The following is a 22,003-nucleotide window of genomic DNA, read 5'->3' on the forward strand; positions in this document are numbered from 1 at the left end:
ATAAACTCTGGAGATTTAATTTAAGTCCCTTAAATTTTCTATCTTCAGAATTTTTTATAAGTGTATGCTTTCAAAAGAATATATTTTTCCTCAACTTCATACCAAGTTGGATACCAGTTCTTGTGTACTAAAATTCTAAAGGAAATGTATACTTTCAGTCATTTCCCTCGTGTTTTCTTATAAGCACTTCAGTTATCTTTTAAAACTATGGCAAAGTTTGTTTTGAACAAACCTCCAGTTTTTATAATTCAAATTTATTTTTTTGTTTTTATGCCTCCTTATTCACACTGCAATATTTCATAACATTTTTCACTAAGTAATCTGCCTTTTGGTATATGCTCAATACCCTTTTTTTGCATTGTCTTATTAATTAAGATATCAATCAAGTCTTTGTAATTTTTTGTTGTTACAGGACAAATTGGTTTCTTTTTAGATTTTAAAGACTTCCTTAGAAAAAGCATACATTTATACCATTGAAAAGAAGAAAAATACTCAGATTATGTATTGCACATCTTTATTTTAGTGGAGTGTGAGTTTTCATTAAAACTCTTAATAAGCTAGAATATGTTGTTTTTCCATTTCTCTCCCCACTCTTTAAGATACAACACATCCAGTAAACTGGCTTAAACCAGTGTATGAGCTTGATCCCGAAGATGAGGATAATAATGGATTCATAAATGAGGATTTTATTGTTTGGATGCGTACTGCTGCATTACCTACTTTTCGTAAGTTGTATCGTCTTATCGAAAGGAAAAATGATTTACATCCAACATTACCAGCTGGACGATACTATTTGAATATCACGTACAGTATCCTTTTTTGGTTATGTATAAAGATTCATAGAACTTGAAAGGAATCTAGTGCAGCTTAATCTCAGTTATGTATCTTGTTACTTTGTGGTTAGTTTTGGTCTCTCCATTTGTATGGGTATGTGAGCATGTGAATGTATCTTTTAATTTATATCCTCTAGAAATGTCTTAAATTTGTATGTACTAGGTTTTCAAATGTATCACTTGGTAAACTTACTTAAAATATAGGTTCTTGATTCAATAAGCTAGGTATTTTTATAAGGGAAATCTTATAACTGAGCTTAACATAAAAGGTAAAGGTGTACCTACTAAATAGGTGTTGATGGTACTGATGGTTCTTTTAATATTTATTTTTAGATATTAAAAGTCAACAGATGTATTCGTATCAAATAATTATTCATAATTATTGATGTGTTCACACATAGTATTATAGTTTTTATCATTAACTCTATTGTTCCATATTAATAACTTAGGTTCACTTTCAGTACTGATATTTATTCCATTCTCACTATAGGTCATCACTATGCTCAGTACTTTCCATGAATTGTTTTGTTTAATTCAAGCAGTAACAGAGTTTTAGGTATCATCTCAAGAATGATTGTTGTAGACAAGAATATGGGAACCTAGAGTATTTAAATAGTTGGCTTGAGGTTACACCTGTAGTACTTAGAAAAGTTGGGGTTCAGAACCAGTGTGTTATCCTCAAAGGACATGACTTTACCATTAGCCACCACGATAAGCTGCATTCCCTAGCTAGTTCACCCAGGTAGTCAGACCAGCCATGACTACAGAGATGCAAAGTCTTTTTTAGGGGGGCTATATCGGGCAGTTTCTTTTATTCTAAACAAAGCCCTTACGTTGTTTACTCTATAGCCCATTGTTTATATATACTGTGAATGAAAAGTTTCCTAGATATTAATGTTTTAAATATTTGTTGATTTTTGCATTTTTAATTTTCATAATCTAAGTGAGCCATAAGTATATAGTTTTGGTTTAGAACGGATTAGTAAATAATTGAACTATACCAATTTCAAAATAAGGATTGATTTGGATCCTAGACTCTGTTAAACCTGAATACACAACTGAATATAACCCTGATAGGACATGGGACAGAAAGTGACCAATTTTTTGAAACCAGGCTTTCACAGGAGCAGTTTTGAATACACAGACCCACTTCAGGTGCTGGTAGGAAGAATGTTATTCAGAAAAGATAGCCAATAGATAGCTCTGTCACAACTAGTATTGCAAAGATCTAGTAAAAGAGTATGGGCAGATACCAGTGTTAGCCTGATGCAGAGCATAGTAATGGAAATTATTAGCTGACATTAAATTTGCATTCAGGAAGTCAGCAGCAGTGTCCCAAACACTGAAAGAACTGTCAGGAAAAATGCAGGGTTCTTGTAGGTTGACAAAGACAGGAATTTGAACCTGCCAAACATCAAAGGTTCATTATCAAAATGAGGGAATAAGGTGGGAACTGGATATTAAAATTACGGCGGAAACCCATTTTTTTAGAGTTGGGATACACAGAGAAAGAGAAATTGTCATGGGTGATTTGGTATTGTATCCAGTTCCTAGGTCATTGGTTTAGGAACAGCATTTAAAATCATTCCTGCTTCAGTTTAGGATCACTTTAAGAAATTAGTAGATCTGAGCCTGCCATTTTGAGTTCAAGGACGTTGCAGAAACTATAGAAATTGTTGGGGCCTGACACTTGATTGAAAAGATGCTTTTGAAAAAGTTGTACCCTTGTTCATAGGGACTTAATTGTCTCTTCTTCTCTACCCTAACTCTTGTCAGAATCCTAGAACTGTTCCATGTAGATAATTTATGGAAAAGGAGACACCCTTTCTTAAATCTTCTTAGCAGTCAGTTTTCACTTGTACTGTCAGTCATATAATCTGTGTCATAGCATGAGTTATGTTATTGTCCCAAATCAGCAAGTTAAAACTTCAGTATTTTGCTTTTTTGACCTTGTGTTCAGAGCTCTTTTAGACTCCTAACTACACTTTTGTTATATATGCTTGAGTATACAGAGACTTCTAGTTCCTTGATTGTTTCATTTTCTCCTAGTCCATCAATCTTCTCTTCTTTTGTGGGCTTCATTGCTATTTATCTGAAATATTATTTCATATTATACCCTTCCTTTGTAATGAGTTCAAAACCACCTGAGAAACTACATAACCCTTAAGTTTGATTTAGTAAAATATTTTGGCTTTTACTGCTAATATTTAATTTGCTTCATCTACCTTTCAAGATAATAATTTTTTGAGATTCAGAACATATGAGTAATATACCTGTGTATCATAATTGTACAAATGAATTACAAGCAATTAAATGTCAACTTTAAAAATTGTATTTTAAATATCAAGTAACTAGAGATGGAAAAATCTTCCTATACCCTCTTCAGATTACCCTGTACATTCTTTTGATGGACGAAAACGGATGATCTTGAGCACTGTTTCATGGATGGGAGGAAAGAATCCATTTTTGGGGATTGCGTACATCACTATTGGATCCATCTCTTTCCTTCTAGGAGTTGTACTGCTAGTAATTAATCATAAATATAGAAACAGTAGTAATACTGCTGACATTACCATTTAATTTTATATTCTGAAAACAAATCTACTGCATGTGTATCAAGGCCAGGCCTATTCAACCTAAGCTTTGGAACGCTGATGTCTGGTTAGTATGTCATTTTGAAGTTGGCACATAACTGTTTTTTTTTTCAAAACATTCTTTGTCCTTTGCTTCTTCCCTATGATTGACTTATGAAAATATATGACGGGTATAAAAAAATTAACTACATTGATCATATCAGCACTGTAGCTGCTAAAATGACATTCTAATGTTTGCTTTTTATTGGGACAGGCCACATGATGCGTAGAGCCTCTTTCATGTGAAATGCATCTACTGCTTAATTGTTTATGCTTTGTTGATAATATTATATTGACATATGATGCTGTATATGTGTACCTATGGTGTGAAGAAAGGAATTACAAGATGTATGAGTGTAATGACTTACTAACTTTTCAGGATTCAGAGTTACAGAAAGATGAAGAAAAAAATCTAAATAAAACACTTCATCATTTTCATGTGTTGTGTGTAAAGGCTTAAAGTACCATCTTTGTTGAGGTGGTTCATGTATTCAATTTATCTATTACAGTTCTTTGTTAAGCTTAGCTTTCATTTCAGAGGACATGCTTATTACCTTGCCTGGCATAGAAATTGATGCTCAGTTCTAAAGAGGTCAGGTAGCTCCTGGATAGGAGAATTTAAAATTCCTCTTTTCATTTAGTTAAAATGTTACAGTCAGGAACCCCAACTCACTTGAAATGTTTAAACATGAGATCATTTCCCTTGAATGAGAAGAAAGAATATAGGTAAAATTGAAAAACTGCTTGGCAGATGATCATCTTCTGCCTTAATTGTAAATCAGATGAAAATGTTCAAAGGAGAGTGTTTTTATTCTTGTGATAGTAAACATTCAGAAAATTACTTCAGCATTGAAAATACCTCACGTTGTTCTGATTTGGCAGGTAAGTGTTTTGACTTGAGTACTAATACTACAGAAAAGTTTTAAACCTTAATTTCCTCTGTATTTCATTCAGTTTTGCATACAGGTCAAATGTGAATGTGTGTACACATTCTCTTTAGTTAAGACACCAATTGGTTGGTTGGTTTTCCTAATACATTACTTTAAAAAGATTCCTACTTAAATTCTAGGGATTTTGGAGCATATACATGGCAAATTATAATATAATATATGATTGAAGTTATTTTATTTTCTACTAACTGGAATTATTTTAATATTCCTCACTGAATAAATGCTGTAATTTGTTTGGTATGGAATTTATTCTTGAAGTGAATGTAAACTTATTTTTCCACATGCATGAAAAACTATGTATTAATCAGAGATGAATTAATTGCATTTAAATTGCTTTTTTAATTTTACTAGAATAACTCATGTTTATGTAGAAAATGCCTGTTTATTCAGAGTTTGCCATGATTTCCTTCAGTTATATTTAAATCAAAAGGTCTGAGTAATGTATCAATTTTGATTTATATGCTTTTTTAAAGAAAACAAATAATGTGATGGTTAATAGAAGAAATGTGCCACACTTCTTTAAGTTTTTGTATAACGTGAAATTCAGTTAAAAGAACTTGTAATTCATAGTGACTTTTTTAAATTATAAAAATATTACTTGCATGAGTTATTTGATGTATGGTTATCCTAAAATTTCTTAGTGCATAGGGTATTCTTTATTTAAAAATACTCTTTATTTTGTCAGTCCTTCAGAATGTTCTTTATTCTGAAAATTGTCTCTCTTGCACGTGGCAGTTAATTTTCTGGGCTACATCATGGGTGGAGGGAGGTTTCTTCAGTCTTTTTAGATTAAGTCTGTGCTGTTTAAGGAAGACTACTATTTTGTGTCTTTTGTTCTGACTGGGGGACCAAACGGGCTGCTAAAGAAAAGTTGAAGAACCCTTTCAACACTTTCATAACTGTGGAGAAGATAGAATCTTAAAATACAATTGGAGTTTCATTCATCTGACAAGTGCATTGGTGATCTTAAGTTCTTATTGTCTCTTGCCCTTTGAGCTCTAAGGATTCCTATTGCTAAATATGAAGAATATGGAACATTCACATGGCATCTGCAAAGCATGAGGGAAGGGAAAACATTTCTTTCTTATAGGCTTTATACTTATATTTTGGAAACATTGATGTTCTACTCAAATTTCAGACTCTTATTACATTTTAAGGCAACTAGGTTAAGTAGAAGTCTTGGGAAAATGCATTAATTTGCAGGAAGCATTTTGACATGAAAAGTTTCCCAATTGGAGAAATTATTTAGTAAGAAAAAGCAAAGAAACTTCATTGAAATCATAAGGCAGTTTAAGAAAAAAAACCCTATATACTACCTAATAGAAAATCAGAGATTTATTCATCCAGGAGAAGAGTCAAGTGAATATTGTTTATTGGATAGTTACAGTTTATTTGTAACCTTGATTATGTTTAAAAGTAATATTCTGTTACTATGTTCTTTGTTAATAAAAATGAACAAAATTAACTTTGCTATGTTTAAGTGTCTTGCTAAAATAAATTGCCCCATTGTGGTTTCTAATGTTTAGTTAGTGAGTCCAGATTTTAACTTCTCAGTACCTAGATTTCACAAAATGTCTATTGTTAAGTTATTATGTTTGTGTTTATTAATCACTCTGATAACATAAATTTCAAGATTTATCTTGTGGAACATTTGTCCTTACTGGGAAGAGTCGGATTGTTACCTGATTTGTAGACTGGCTAATTTTGGTTTTACATCAAGAGTAATATCTGGTAAACAGAGAGACAAGGATCATTAAAATAATGAAGTAGGGCACCCAAGAAATGAAAAGCCTGACTGGCAAGGGCAGTAACTGAGAGAGTGAGTTAATGAATTCTGTTCAGCCTGTTGCTTCCGGACTTAGAATTATTAAATGGCACTTCTTGTTTGATGAAGTTATAGTATGTTCTTTGTGAACATGGCAATATTAAGAGGAAGTTGAAGGGAGTAAAGACATGCTACTATTAAAGAGTTTCAATGCATAAATGTCTATTGTAGAATTTGATAATCTGGTAAAGTATTTAAAACCCATTCTTAGCTTTTGCATCATTTGGTAAACAAAAATCACATTTCTTGTGATGTCACTTGAACTTTCAAAATAAATGTATTGTCTAAAAGTAAATCAGACTAAGATGATCTTATTAGCTTTGATGTATAAAATTTATTAAAGTAATGTATACATTTAACAAAAATTAAATAGTAAGTTCTAAAGGCTTTATGGTGAAAGCAGTAATTCCTGTCTGAACTTAACTTTCCTCTACCAAGACAATTACTTTGTGATTGTTTCTTTTATTTACCTCAATTTATTTAAATAATATGCCTATTGACTATTATTTGATTTTGTTTTAGATATTATTATCTTCTTGATGTTATATGACTTAGTTCTTTAACACACTATCTTACCTTCTCCTGTTATATAGTTGCATCTTAATATTGAGTAAATGCATTTGCTGTTAAATTTTTTACTATAAAAGTAATGTATACTATAGAGCAAAGCATGTATCATGATTACATTTTCCTTTATGTAATTTTCTTTTTCCTGAAATTAATATTTGCCTCATTTTGAACATAAAACTTTCTGTATACCTGTCTTAAAAATTTTCCAAATTCTTTGTCAAGTATACTGTGTTCTTATCAATAATTTTGAAGGATTTTTGTACCCACAAAACAGATAATGTCCTGTTTTTTACTTGAGGTCTTTTCTGCAGTTATCCTTCTGTGTCAGTCTTTATAGGGCTCTCTGACCTGCTGTACAGCTGTTATCCCATGATCACCCTTGGGTCTAGTGTCTCTTGTTTCCTCATTTACTTTCTTGTCTACTCAGCATTTCCTAAAGCATGCATATGTCCCTTAGAAGTGGGATATTAAAGATAAATTTTCTGAGTCTTATCTAAAATGCCCTTATTTACTTATCTAAAATGCCCCTTATTTCATTGATAGTTTGACTATATCTATTATTTTAGGTTAAAAGTAATTTTTTCCAGATGTTAGAAGACAATACTCTGTTCATTTTTTAAAAAGTATTTATTTATTTATCTGTGATGCTGGGGATTGAACCCAGGGTCTTGTGTATACAAGGCAGGCACTCTACCAACTGAGCTATATCCTCAGCCCTTTAGCCTTCATTTTTGCTTTTGGGAAATCTAATCTTATTTTAGTTCGATTTTGAACCCCTTAATTGATGCTTAATTTTCTTTTTTTCCCTCTCGTTTGGAAACTGTTGCCTTTCTTCCTTCTTGAATTGTCCGATTTGAACTTTTAACATTATCTTTCTTCTTTTGAATTTATAATATATACTTTAAAAATATTTTAATTTCTAAGACTTCTTTCACTTGTATTCTGTTTTTAAAATATTCTAGTTTTAGTTCACAGATAAAATATTTTCTGAGAACATGTATGGATATATATATATATTATATATAATATATATAATATATATATATAATGTTTTTTGTTAGCACCAAAATTTATTTGTTTTTTGCTGTTTTTAATTTTTTTCTCTTGTTCATATAAACAATTTTCTTCATAATTTTGGGTATTTTGTCTATCTGTTATGTATTTGGCCACAAAAGACTCTAAAAGCTCTGTTTGTGGTGAGGCATGAAAGTGATAGGTTTCACTAGCACAGGGTCATTTGGCAAAATATTTGTTACCTTATTCATGATTTAAAGCTTAAATAAGTAACAAATAGCTGATGGGTCAGTATTCATAGGTACACCACATTTTGAGAAGGCCTTAGCAGAATACAGTCAGGGACAGGCCTGTTAATGACCAGTTGAAAATTGTACACAACAATTTTCAACTGGAAAAGCAAGGGTCCTGGTCAAATCTCCAGGACCCTTGCTTTACTCCACTTGGCCACACAGATATGTTGTTTTACAGCCAATATTGTCTCCTATAAGTAGAAAAATGGAGAATTTTTATCTGAAGGAATTAATGGGAGACTGTGAGGTAGAAGGAATGGGCAGGAGACCGGTAAAGGAAAATATGTGTTGACTACAAATTGAGAGGTTGGGTGGAGTACAAGAAAGATGCAAAATTAAAAGCATAAAAAAAAAACCCTTTCCCAACCTGCTTTCTTCTGCAGAAGACTATAGAGAATTCTTCCCCAGAGAAATTAAACAACCACTGTGAAAAGGGAGGTACTTCTTAGTTGGTTTCTTGTCCATCCCCTTTTATAGCATCTTTTTGCTGATGACTTTAGGTTTTTCCTTGGATTACTATAGGAGCCATCCAAGTGAGTCTGTGGCCCTAGTAGTTTCATGTCCAGTTCAGCCTTTCATTGTTACTAGAGTGATCTTAAGATTGAGTTTTCATTTTAATAGTGTGCTATTTACTTTTGATAGCTCCAAGACACTTTCAATGTGTAATTTTAAATTTGTCATTGAAATCAGTCTTTTACTGTTACCACAGCCCTTCACTTATCCTTCTAACAAAACAAGCTATTTATAATTTCTAAAGACATCTGTTCACCTTCTTCTTTGCCCTTGTAGATGTTATACCTTTTGCCAGAATTTTTCTTCTGTTGATCTGTTTCTCCTTATCCAGGCTTTCCTCCCATAACAATAACTAACATTTATTGAGTTATCTCCTTTGTGATAACTCTTTATAGGCACTCAATGATGGGGGATTCTACTATCTTCATTTTACGTATAAAGAAATTTGAGGTATAAGTAGGTTAGATAACTTACCTTCAGTCACATTACTATTCCCCCCTCCCCAGTGCTGTGGATCAAAACTAGGACCTCAGGCATGCATCTTAGGCAGGTGCTCTACCACTGCGCTGCACCTACAGGCCCATTCAAGTCACTGTTAAGTGACAGATTCAGAATCTGTCTTCCAATTTTTTAACTACAACAATATAATTTCCCTTTTCACTCCAGCTAGGTTCTGTTTTTGTACTTCTTTGTAGTATGCCATGCTTGATGCCAAATGCAGGTTATTAAATCATGTTCTTACTCTAAAATGCTTTTAATCTCTACTCTCTTTATTCCAATTCTACCTTCCTTAAATTTCGCATAGCAACTTTTTTTGTACCAGCTACCTGGAGAGTCATTTCTGCCTGCAGTTCAAATGTACTATTATGTGAGTTTATAATCCTAATTAGACTATATGCTCCAGAAAGCCAGGACTTTAAAAAATACCTCCCAGCATATTATAAATTGTTTCATTCACAATAGATAGCCAGTAAATTCTTGTTCAAAAGGGAGTCACTCATGTTTTTTTTTTATGAAATGGTGTATATCATATATTAAGGACTCAAGAGCCAGAGATAAAGATTATTAGCCCAACCCCTTAATATTAGTGAGGAATAACTGAGGCTTGCAATTGAATAAAATTATTTACTCAATAATAAATAAAATACTATGTCAACTAAGAGACAGCAGATGCTTCCTGATTTCCAAAGGTGATCCATGCAATTATGTGATGGTCAAATAAAATATGGAATTACATTGTAGTACTCTCTTTATCTAACCAGTAGTTTTTATACACTAAAATCCATATGAAGCTGTTCTATATTATTTTGTCAAATTGGAAGTAGATTAATTAGGTTCTAGAATCACAAACATACACACACATGTCAAGATTACAAAAAAAAATTCTGGTTTCTTTCTGTTTTTATGCTTTATGGATGCTGTAGGTAGGATGAAATCAGGGTGGTTATGTTTTTTAAAGGAAAATAAGGATTGGGTAGCTGCTTTGTTAACTTTGTAATTGTGAAATATTCACATCTGATATTAGTAAACAGTCTTAACACTATATCTCATTTTCTATACATCTACATAGAATATTGCCAATTCTGTTATACTTTTATGAGTCTTCTGAAGGCAGTTTTTTCAAAAGAGCCATTCTATAATATTCCAGACAGAAATATCACAGAAAAATCCAAACATGTTTGGGAAAGGAGCTTATTTTGAAAGTAACATGGTTCTGAGAACAAATTGATCTGATGGTAAATTTCAAGTATGCCTAAGAGGATCCAATAAATTTTGGTAGGCACCCACACAAATTTCATCCAGTTTTCTGACATAATTTACAGAACAGGAGCAAGGACAGGAATCCTGGGACTGAATTACTTGGAAGAGTCCACCAAGTATTAAGAAATATTTTTTTTAAAAAATTACTCTCAATAAGTTCATTCTTTTATGCAGTGTGCATTCATTCATCTAATATTTATGAAGAATTTTCTATGTAACCAATTACAATTCTGGGGCTGGTGATACACAAGTGAATAAAGCAGAGTTTTGAGGATAGTCATATTATCTAACTTAGATTCTTAGAAGGGTAATTGCTGCATGGAATAGATGAAGAGTAGTTGAAGAGTGGAAAGATGGAAACCAGTTAAAAGGGCCATTGCAGTAACCTGAGCAGAACATGCCGATGGCTTGGCATGGAGTAATGGTAGTATTGGCCTCAGGTTTAAGATGCTCACTAGACATTCAAGTGGAGAGGTTTGGCCTCAGGTTTAAGATGCTCACTAGACATTCAAGTGGAGAAGTCTTGAGTTAAAGGTAAATGTCAGTCTGGAAATTGTCACGCATGGGAATTGTCATCACATGAGTGGTATTTCAAGCCATGGAATTGATAAGTTCACCAAAGAGATGAATACAGAAAAAAGGGAAGATGGTTTTTTTTAAAATGTCTAGAGAATGAGGATCCAAGAAAAAACTAAAAGGAGCAGTCACTGAAATAAAAGGACTAAAAAAGTATGAAAGACTTGTTAAAACCAAACTCAAAACTATACATACAGTGTTACACTGTATCACATTTATGGCTTATTTTCAATTTAAAAAATATCTTGAGGGGAGTGGTCAACTATATTATATGTTGCTGATGGAGAAGTTGAAAACTAAAATTGACAGTTTAATAACATGGAAGCTATTGATGGACCCTAACAACAATAAAAACTTTTAAATGGGATAAGAAAAAATTGGGGGAGGAGAGGAAGGGAGACAAGTATAAAGAAATCTGCATGTGCCTTATTTTGAAGGAGAAGAGAAATGGGATGGTAGTTAAATTTAGGAATGTGTTTATGGAATGAAGCAGTAAAAAGAAAATTGCAATGCACTCAGTGACAGGAATATTGGGATCTGCATCTACTTTAGGATCTGTTTAATGTGAATCCTTTGTTCTTTTTGTTAGAGCTTTTTAGATCTGTCAACCAGTAAATATTCATTCATCTGTTGGTTAATGGGTATCTAATGATATCCATTAACCAACAGGTGAATATTTACTAGAGAATTGGTAAGAAATACACAATCTCTGTTCTTGGGAAGTTTTTATCTAGTTGGATAAATGGAGAAAACATAACACAACTTGAACAAGTTCAAATTATAGGCAGTAAAAAGTTCTCACAGTGTGTGATAACTGTGCACAAAAATTTGACTACAGTACATAATGCAAAGGAGGTAAATACCAGGTTCTCTTACCAGGTTCTCTGAGAAGGATGTGAATCAAGTATTTATAAACCTTGATGAGTTAGAGAATTTGAATTGAGACGTGTAACCTGGTGAACCAATTAACATAGTGGATTGTGGGGGCGGGGAACCCTAAGGGCTAGAAGAAATAATTTTGTCAGCTTTAATCCACACATTATATATACCTTTGCTAAATCCATATTAGTTTCTGCTTGAAATGGCAATGGAATAATTTATAGGAGTCTAAAAAGGTGGAAATATTTATTGTAGAATGATAGGTATTTTCAGTTGTACACACTTAAGTGTGAACACAAGGAATAAAGCAAGACTGATGGAAGATATATGGGCAGCCCATCTGTACAATAATCGCCATCTGACAATTCCAATCATGGAATATAGTGCCCTGCTAAATCTGAAAGAGCAAGACTTGAATCTAGATTTGCCATCCTTTTCCTGACCTCCACCCAGCTCCAATTAAACTCCTCTTTTCAGCATTTCCCCAGAATCAATCGAGTGAGCTGCTTCCACAGTTTGGGGACACTACGGAAGAGCTTCCTACTTGGGGAGTTCAGCAGCAAGATGAAAAAAAATCCTGACACGGCTCTTTCCAGCAGTATTCTCAAAACAAGGAACGTTAACACCTCACGACAGTTTCCTAGGTGGAAAAAACCGGATTGTGTCCGTGCTATCTTTTTGTTTCTAAACAATGGTTGTGAAATCGGATGAAATACACAAGATAACACGGACACAATCCGGGTTTTTCCTCTCAGGTGTACACCACCTTCAAAACACTCGTTTTCTCTGATAGCCTAATCTCACAATTTTATCTACGCTTGTTGAACTACTTAAAACTTCCCACACCGCCACCCAAACATCTTGGACTCTTTTTGGAACTGCCACAGAAAAACTCAAGAAGAGCTCACGGGAAGTAAACGGCCGGCCAGCCAGCTGGGGCGAAGGCAGCCGGAACACGCCCATCCCTTTCCTCCGCTCTCTATGGTTAGGCGTAAAGCCCCGCCTCTGCACCGACCGATTTGTGTTCTTCGACGCCTGCGCCAGGCGAGGAGGTAGTTCCGGTTCCGGCGTGGTTAATTTCGTTCTTGGCGTTCAGTTGTCGCGGTTGGTGGGCAGTAAGGGAGGCAAGATGCTGCGGAATATGCTGGTAAGTAGCTGCTCGGTTTGCTTTAGTAATGAGCATGGGAGCCGAGAGTGGAGGCCAAGGTCTGTGACCAAAACTCTCCTGGAAGTGGAGCAGAAGACGTCTTCTGAAGTCACCTTGTTCCGTGTCCTTTTCGCCTGACCTTTTTCCCCATTCGTTCCTTCCCTTAGCCCCTGGCCGTTGCTGGGTGGGGAGGGAAGAGCCTGAGAAGCTGGACAGAATTGCGGGTTAGACCACCTTGGGTTCTTAGCCACTGCTTCTAATTAATGGGTCACTGAAGAGGTTGTAGCTGATGTGAGTAAAATCAAGGGTTCCTGGTGAAAAATTTCTGACAACGGGAACACTAGGGTTCCTCTGCTGCTAAAGGTTATAAGTTTCAATGATTCTGAGCTTATGAGTTCCAGAGGCGGTTTTCAAAACAAGTCATCCGGTTTTGGATAGGACTTTGGGAAGCAGTCCCTTCCCGCGGTTCTGCGTTGCCCCCCAGGCCTCTATCTTCCGACTTTGAGTATGTGAAATGTTTTCCAAAAATTTGAGAAAATAGCAATGATCATTTTCTTTTATAGTTATTTAACAGTGTCTTAGCTCCTCAATACCATTTATTTTAGAAAGTGGAATACATGTTTATTTCGTTATTTAAACTAAGTATGTAATGCAAGTTTTTTGCGGGGTGGTGGAAGGATTGTGCTGGGGATTGAACTCAGGGGCACTCAATCACTGAGCCACATCCCCAGCACAATTTTATATATTATTTAGAGACAGGGTCTCACCGAGTTACCTATCGCCTTGTCATTGTTGAGGCTGGTTTTGGACCTCCTGCTCAGCCTCTGGAGCCCCTGGGATTACAGGTGTGAGCCAAATCTGCGCCCGGCATGTAATGCAAGTTTTTTTTTTTTTTTTAAATATCTATTAAAAATTTCTTAGGAGGCTGGGAGTGGTAGAGCACTTGGCTGGCATGCATAAGGTCCAGGTTTGAGCCCACACCACACACCCACACTAAAAATCTTAAGAAAAAATGTAATTAAGGGAACGTTTTGATTAATTAGGAATGTTATTGGTTTATTTTGCTGTCTAGTAATCAATTCTTCATATGGAAGGATATTAAATGGAAACATTTGAGTTTAGACTATTTTAGTTAACCATTTATTTCTGTAATATTTATATATTAAAATATTTTCCTTAAGGATTATAAAAAGCTACTGATTGAATTCAGCCAAAGATATGAATATGATCTTTGGAGATTGCAGAATGTAATATATGAAGAACAGAGCAGAGGATAGACAACAAATTGAAAAATCTGGATGCTGGTCCATAAACTTTATTGTTGATAAATCAGATATGCTTCAAGACTCATTTCCTTCTATAATATTAAATATGAAAGTGATTTCTTCTCAAGGTTTCTTTAGGCTCTAAATATGTTTAATGTTTGTGGATTTTCCGTTTTTCAGCGTTTTCGTCAGATTGCCCAAAGGACCATCAGCACTGCTTCACGCAGACATTTTGAAAATAAAGTTCCAGAGAAACAAAAGCTGTTTCAGGTACTGAAATATTTTATAGGAGATTGTTACTTGTGGTAATTAGAGTACCAAAAAGTTGAAATGAGAAGTAAATCTGGAGAGTCTGCTGTAAGAGGTCCTCCTGTATTAGCAAAAGAATGATAAGAAAGTTTTGGTAGCTAACTGAGCATTTGCTATATCCAAGAGGCCCTTGAACAATTAGAAAAAAATGAGTGAAAGGTATAGATCAATGATAAATTGTTTTAGAGGAGTTCATTAGCATTCTTTAGGGAGTAATTGCATAGGAGCATACAGAGAGACCACAGAAAGGACCCAGAAACACAGCAAGTATTATATAGAAATTTAATATATGTTGAAAGCTATAGCCACAGGAAAGGATGCAATAAATTAGTATTGACAAAAATAACTATTTTAAAGAAAGGAAGGTTAGATTCCTTATACATAGTATACTAAGAAAATAAATTACATATGTAAATATTTTCCCTCAAAAAATTATATTTATAATCTTAGGGGAAGTCTTCTAAGTTAATCTTTATAAAACTGAGAAGCAGTAAAGAAGAAAAATTGCATGGTTTGGTGATTTAAGATTTATTTATAGTTAACCAAAGACAAGGCACAAATTGAGAGCAAAATGTCAAATATAGCAAAAAGTTAATGTCCTTAGTATACAAAGAACTCCTATGAATCAATAAGAAATACAGGTTTAATTCATCACAGCCACCAGCCAAGAAAGAGATGCATACTCCTTTGGAGCACTGGAATAGGTGCTAGGCACCATTTACCTTACTGCCTCTCTGCCGTAGTTGCATTCTAGATAGGTAGAAGCATTGTTGGCCATGGATTGTGCCTTTGCCTGGAAACAAAACATGGTCTGTCCTCTGGAGAATCACTATTGGTTGAGCGTGCCCTGCCTAAACATGGAGTAGGAGTATTACTATGCTATGGTAGATGGGACTCAGACCTTCGAAGTAATTTTCTTCCTCTCATAGATTTATTGTAGATCAGCTCAGTCATTTCAGTGTCACCAGGAAATTGTCTTGGCTTGGTGTGGTGGTTCACGCCTGTAATCCCAGTAACCCCAGTAATTTAAGAGGCTGAGGCAGAAGGATTGTAAGTTTGAGTCCATCCTCAGCAATTTAGCAGAATAAAATAAAAAGGACTGGGGATGTGCCTCCATGACAAGTGACCCTGGGTTTAATTCTCAGTACCACAAAAAAGAAAAAGAAAAAAAATGGTCCTATCCCTGAGCCCTCACCCCTCAGGTTGTGTAGTTCATGGGACTGCCCTAGTTTAACCTGTTCCTAGAACTGAAACAACAGTAGGTTCTATTAAAATGTGAACCTTTGGACCACAGTCTTATTAAAATAAACAAACATGAATTTAAAAAAATTAAAAATTGCTACTGCCCCCATCTGACTGGCAAGATTTTAGGAAACTTTAAAATAGGTTATGTTAACCAGGAATGGGAGATGTATGCATTCATCTATCATACTTTTATAATAGCAGTAAAGTTGGTACAAAAGTTTTAGAGGGTTATGAAAGTATTATTAAAAAGAAATTACATACCTTGTCATCTAGGAAGCCTACTTTTAAGACTATTTCCTTCAGAAATAATTGTGTAAGTATATAAAAATGGGAATGAGGATCTTAATTTAGGGGGGAAAAAACCCTAAAACCTGACAACCTAAATATCCATTAAGAAGATTAACTAATTCAGGTTAAGATATTTTGGCATAGTGGAATACCATGTAGCCACTGAAAAGAATAAGATAGGTTTGAAGTACTGAGCAAAAAGAAATAGTGTATGGCAGATGATTATATAGCATAACTTCATTTTGTGTGTTAAGTTTGTGTATATATTAGAATTAATGATGTAAGCATTAAAAGAGATCTATATCATACTGTGAATGGTGACTATCTCTTGGGAAAAGGCCTAGGGGAGTAGAACAATTTAACAGATTAGGAAAACAGAAAAGATTAACAAAATTGAGCTGTTAAGCAAACTTTTATTGCTTTTTTTTAAAAACTAAGAAGAAAAATAAGACAAATGTAATCAGAAATTTTAAAAAGACATGATAACCAAGACCACATAAATGCAAAGGACCCTAAGAGACTACTTTGAAAAATTACATGACCACAGATTGGATAACCTAAAAGAAATGTATAAATTCCCAGATACACAGCCTATCATTTGAACCAGGAAGATGCAGAAAATATAAACAGACCAATAATAAGTATAGAGATTGACCCAATAATGAAAAGTCCACCATCAAAGAAAAATTCAGGCCCTAATGGTTTCATTATTGAATTTTACCCAACATTTAAAGAACTAGTTGCCAATTCTCAAGTTGTAGAAGAACTGAGCTGGGCACAGTGGTGCACGCCTGTAATCCCAGCAGTGATAAAAAATGTATACCATACCACATAAAATTAAAATATTTTATTTAACAGATATACTGAATATCTCTTCTGTGCCAGAAGCTGGAAGAGATGCTCGGCTTATAAAATTTAGGATTATAAACCAAAATCCCATGCCTGTCCCCTTCATTTTTTTAGGATTAAAAAAAGTTTTTATTAGTATATTATAGTTCTACATAATATTGGGGTTCATTTTGACATAATCACACATGTGTGAAATTTGCTCCACTTTAGTCCCCAGTACGTCCTCTTTCCCTTTTCTCCTATTACTACTGGTTTTCCTCCCATTTAATTTGGTGCTTTATTGATATACATGAAGTTGAAATTCACTAAGGTATATTCTTATATGTACATAGCCTACTTTAATTTGCTCGATTTCATTTTGCCCTTCTTCCCTTTTCCAGCCCCCCTACCCCCATCCCCCGCCAGTTCCCTTCCTCTTCTTCACTGATCTCGCTTCTATTTTCATGGAATCTTCCCCACTTCCCTTCCTTAATTGGTTTAGCTTCCACATATGAAAGAAAACATTCAGCCTTTGAATTTCTGAGTCTAGCTTCCATCCATTTCCATCCAGCAAATGACATAATTTCATTCTTTATGGCTGAGTAGAATTCCATTGAGAAATCTCCATACTGTTCTCCAAAGTGGCTGTGCTAATTTATAGTCCCAAGAATATATGAGTGAACTTTTTCCCCTACATCCTTGCCAGCATTTGTTGTTATTTGTGTTCTTTATGATTGCCATCCTAACTGGAGCAAGATAAAATCTCAGTGTAGATTAGATTTGCATTTCCCTGATTGCTTAGGGATGTTGAATATTTTTTTATATATTTGTTGGCCATTTGTATTTCTTCTTTTGAGAAGTGTCTGTTTAGTTCTTTTGCCTCTTTGTTAATTGAGTTGGTTTCTTAGTGGTAAGTTTTTTGAGTTCTATATACTGGATAATATTTATCAGAGATCCTTGCTTCCACTTTTAAGAAGAACTTTCTACAACTAAATTTAAGTATGGGGATTAAAATAAGAAAGTTAACTTTAAGGAGTTCATATTTTAAAAATAGTAGTAAAGAATAATCAAAATTGGAGCCCTTTTAGATTTGTGATATTTAAATATTTAAATTCCATGGTTTTAAGGAGTTGTTTCATTTTATATGAATGATTAATCTTTTGAAACTTAGTTGAAAACAAGAGACACATTTATTAATCTCTTTTTTCTTTTAACCTAGGAGGATAATGGAATTCCGGTGCATCTAAAGGGTGGAGTAGCTGATGCCCTGCTGTATAGAGCCACCATGGTTCTTACAGTTGGTGGTAAGATATTTGGAATATTTGATTGTTCATAGATAAGTAATAGTAATGTTATCAGGAGGCTCTGGAGCTTGTTTTTTTGGCCAAAAAACATTCATTCTACGTTCTATAGCAAGGGCTTTTGAATATTTTTACTGTGATGAATAACACATCTTAACTCATGCATACATATTTATGATGAAAACAAAAATATTATACAACAATATTTAATTTTTACTTATACAAAGTCCTATGATAATTTTTCAACGTATTAGGTAGGTCCATTAGTTAATATAAGCAGGCATGTCTCAAGTTGGTGTAGTAGGAGCATAGTTAGGAATTTGAATGATTGCTGTTTGGGGAAGGAAAGAAACAATATTTTTGTAGTTACTGTGTCTTCATCATTTTGATCAGAATGCCACATACTTGAATTTTTATAACTCTTGAATGGGGTCTTTCATGTGTCCTTATTTTAAGAATGAGAAAATTACATTAGTCATCCAAGATAACATTGCTTCTATGTGGAAAAGCTGGGATTTGAACTCCTAATTGCAAAGTCCTTATGCTCATGCCAAGGTAACTTCTTTTAACTTGAATACATTTAAAAGTAGGTGGGGCATTTATGGATTAAGACAAAAACCGGTTAGTGACATTTGGATTTTCTTAATAAGATAATGTCCTATGTTCTTTTCAAAATATAATTATTTCTTAGACATTCTGGTAATAAGTTTTAAAAAATATAACTTCTTATATTAGCTGTTTTGTTATTTTAAAATCTCATTATTCTCTTTGGTTTTATGTTGATAACACACTTCAGGGAATACATGCATATTGACAGACACCTTCCTTTTTTTTGTCTTTTGAATAATTTTTAGCATTTCTCAGGCAATGTTAGGTTAATATGGAAATATCCTTTATGTATATTCTTAATCTCATTCTTAAAACAGTTTACGTTTATTATTAAGTTGACAGAATACATTTTTTTTTTTAAAGAGAGAGAGAGAGAATTTTAATATTTATTTTTTAGTTTTCGGTGGACACAACATCTTTGTGAACCTGGGCCGCACGCATTCCAGGCGAGCGCGCTACCACTTGAGCCACATCCCCAGCCCAGAATACATTTTTTTTAAAACAGCCAACCTTTTTTTAAAAATATTTAGTTTTTAGTTTTAGGTGGACACAATATCTTTATTTTACACTTATGTGGTGCCGAGGATCGAACCTAATGCCTCGTGCATGCTTAGATGAGCACTCCACCACTGAGTCACAACCCCAGCCCTAGCCAACCTTTTTTTAAATATTTATTTTTTAGTTAGAGGTGAACACAATCTCTTTATTTTATTTTTATGTGGTGCTGAGGATTGAACCCAGTTCCTCACACATGCTGGGTGAGCACTCTACCTGTGAGCCACAACCTCAGCCCAAGAATATATTTTTGTATAGAAGTTAATATTAAAACTAATGAAATGTATTTTACATATATTTATTTTAAAATTTTGCCAGTATCAATCAAAATACATTAATGTAATCTTTTTAAATGCCATCTTTGCCATATAATTTTTGAGCTGGAATGTGAAGCTTACATTCATTTAAATTCAGAATTTCTTGTAAGTTGTTTTGTTTGTTTTTCAGGAACAGCTTATGCCATATATGAGTTGGCCAAGGCTTCTTTTCCCAAGAAGCAGGATTGACTTCAGTCTTCTCAGCAATCATTTGGTTCAGTTTAATTCAGCTCTCTATGGACCAGTACTCTAAATAACAGAGCTCTTCTTTGGGGATCAATATTTATTGACTTGTACTAACTGCCACCAATAAAGCAGTCTTTACCATGCTTTGTTTTGTTTTTATCACCTAAGGGTAAATTACACCAATAATCCAGGTTTTGATTAGCACTTACAAATCTTAGGTAAGAAGCAAAAAACTGATTCTTTTGTCCTTAAGCTTGTATAGATCACCATTCATTTGATGGTGTTATAGTGAAGTTTTGCATTTAGCACCTGAGAACTATACAGTGAATGGTCTTAATTTCAGTTAAGCCTAACACTTTCAAGCATATTGCTTTCTTTTTTCCCCCTTCTGCTGGAACCTGGGCATAGTAGAATCAAATTATATTTGGACCCTAGGATCTTAAGTTTGTTTTATGTCAGAGTGTGTATAATATTGTATGTATTCCATGGTTTAGACTTGGGCTTTAATAGAATGACTGTAAAAAAATTTAGGATTTTTTTCTCATACTCAGAATTGGCTTTTACTATGTTAATCTATGATATTAAGTATAAAGTAGTTTGTTTCCAAAAGTTATCTTCTGAAGGAACATAGGGAGTCAAAGTTTGTTATAGTCTCCTCTGCAAGGTATAGATTTGTAGTACTAAATGAAATTGGGATTTAGTTGAGTCTGGGGGAAAGCTACGAGGAAGAGCTTTATATTAAGAAAAATATGTTTGGAAAAACTGAGTCAGTTTTTGCTATCAAAACATTGATGCTTATGGTACAGATCTTGAAAGTAACCAATTACAGATTTTAGCCTTAAACCTCTGAGGTTGAAAGGATTTGGGTGGCCAATTTTCTGCCTGCATAAACTACAGTATTTTATAAAGAAAAATTTAACTTTTGTTAATGTAATTTAAAATTTCTTAATGATGTAATGTGAAGGACACTTGTGGAAAAGAAAATCAGCTTGATTATAACCTTCATCTCTTGAAAATGTGACAAGTGCTTTACTATATATCTGGCTTAAATCAGTAAAACAATATATAAAACACTTCTAGTAAGTTTTTTTTATGCCAAAATATTCTTTTTGGGCTATGTTAACATTGATAGGATTAGGTAAACTTAAGTGTTGAAGAGACTTAAAAAATCTTAGGCTAACTACTTGCCCTTCACCCTAAAATTTTGCATTGTAAGCATAGGTGGAGTTGGAGGTAAGGGTGAAGGGCAAGATCCCAGAAGTGGTTGCTGGACAGTATCCCATGTCTGCTCACTTCATAGCATTCAGAAAGAAGTATTATTGATACATTTTAGAGATTAGCCCAGAATCCATGAAAGGAGTCTGTAAGTTGTATTGAAAAATGCAGGAAACAATGACTATTGTTACAATCTCAAATCTTGATCCTTTTGGGTTCATAAGCATGATGATTGGGTGTTCATACTGTATGTTTTGAGATTTGCCTCCCTCCAAATCTTGTTAAGATGTCAGCACCTTACCTGTCTGAAGTAAAAAAAATCTCAAGTCTTTCCAGTATGTCATCTCACCAGTTTGATTAAATATTGACTGGGCTGTGTTGATAGTTCACTGTTAATAGCAATGTGTGCAAATATGAAAACCTAGAGACTCCTGTCTCCCTGTACAGTCTCTTTTTAGTACCGTTTTCAGTGCCATCATTCAGTTTCTCAGTGATCTCTAATTGGCTGTCTGCCCTACCTGTAGAGCCTTATCTCTTCTTCCATCTTGTATTTGAAATGCAGTCTCAGTGCTGTCACCACTGAGACTTCTTTCTGGTGCATACCATCTTTATTTTTTCTCACACACTTGGGGATGCTCCCCAGATTGTACTGTAAACTTGGGCTCCTCCCATGTTTCAGCATGCACCAAGTGTTCCCTGTACTCATTTCCATCAAGAGTTTTCATCCTTTTGAATTAGAATTGACGAGACCAGAAACCATTGTAACTGGTTAGTTTCAAACCTTGGAATTCCCTAAGTAGGTAACCTTGCTAAGTCTTTTCCTCATCAGTATAGGCCTGAAACATCCCAGGTGTGCATGATGTATGTGTGTGTATGGTACTGGGGATTAAA

General features: G+C 34.1%; 2 protein-coding genes and 1 non-coding gene across 6 annotated transcripts in view; all 3 read left to right on the top strand.

Moving 5' to 3' along the window:
• Window positions 1-5,881, top strand: part of Tmem30a (transmembrane protein 30A) — a 29,849-nt gene extending 23,968 nt beyond the window's left edge. Inside the window, exons 6-7 of the mRNA XM_005340341.5 lie at window positions 600-809; window positions 3,220-5,881. Coding sequence (XP_005340398.4) covers window positions 600-809; window positions 3,220-3,413 — 404 coding nt within the window. The 3' untranslated portion in view covers window positions 3,414-5,881. The remainder of the gene's footprint in view (window positions 1-599; window positions 810-3,219) is intronic.
• Window positions 5,882-12,705: 6,824 nt separating this feature from the next.
• On the top strand, window positions 12,706-20,040 carry Cox7a2 (cytochrome c oxidase subunit 7A2). 4 transcript variants are annotated; one of them, XM_078019716.1, is made up of 4 exons: window positions 12,706-12,994; window positions 14,440-14,529; window positions 18,149-18,233; window positions 19,822-20,040. In XM_078019716.1, exons 1-4 carry the CDS (start codon window positions 12,977-12,979, stop codon window positions 19,962-19,964), a joined length of 336 nt encoding a protein of 111 aa, XP_077875842.1. In that variant the 5' UTR covers window positions 12,706-12,976; the 3' UTR covers window positions 19,965-20,040. The 4 variants fall into 4 exon arrangements, with proteins under 4 accessions (XP_077875842.1, XP_005340392.2, XP_077875840.1 ...); XM_005340335.5 differs by having other exon boundaries at window positions 12,841-12,994; window positions 19,842-20,040; XM_078019714.1 differs by having other exon boundaries at window positions 12,841-12,994; window positions 19,848-20,040.
• Window positions 20,041-21,317: 1,277 nt separating this feature from the next.
• On the top strand, window positions 21,318-21,423 carry LOC120889390 (small nucleolar RNA U13). The gene has a single exon (XR_005733293.1). It is a non-coding gene; the product is annotated as a small nucleolar RNA U13 (small nucleolar RNA).
• Window positions 21,424-22,003: the final 580 nt, after the last annotated feature.

Source organism: Ictidomys tridecemlineatus, chromosome 8 (genome assembly GCF_052094955.1).
Source record: "Ictidomys tridecemlineatus isolate mIctTri1 chromosome 8, mIctTri1.hap1, whole genome shotgun sequence".
Classification (NCBI taxonomy): domain Eukaryota; kingdom Metazoa; phylum Chordata; class Mammalia; order Rodentia; family Sciuridae; genus Ictidomys; species Ictidomys tridecemlineatus.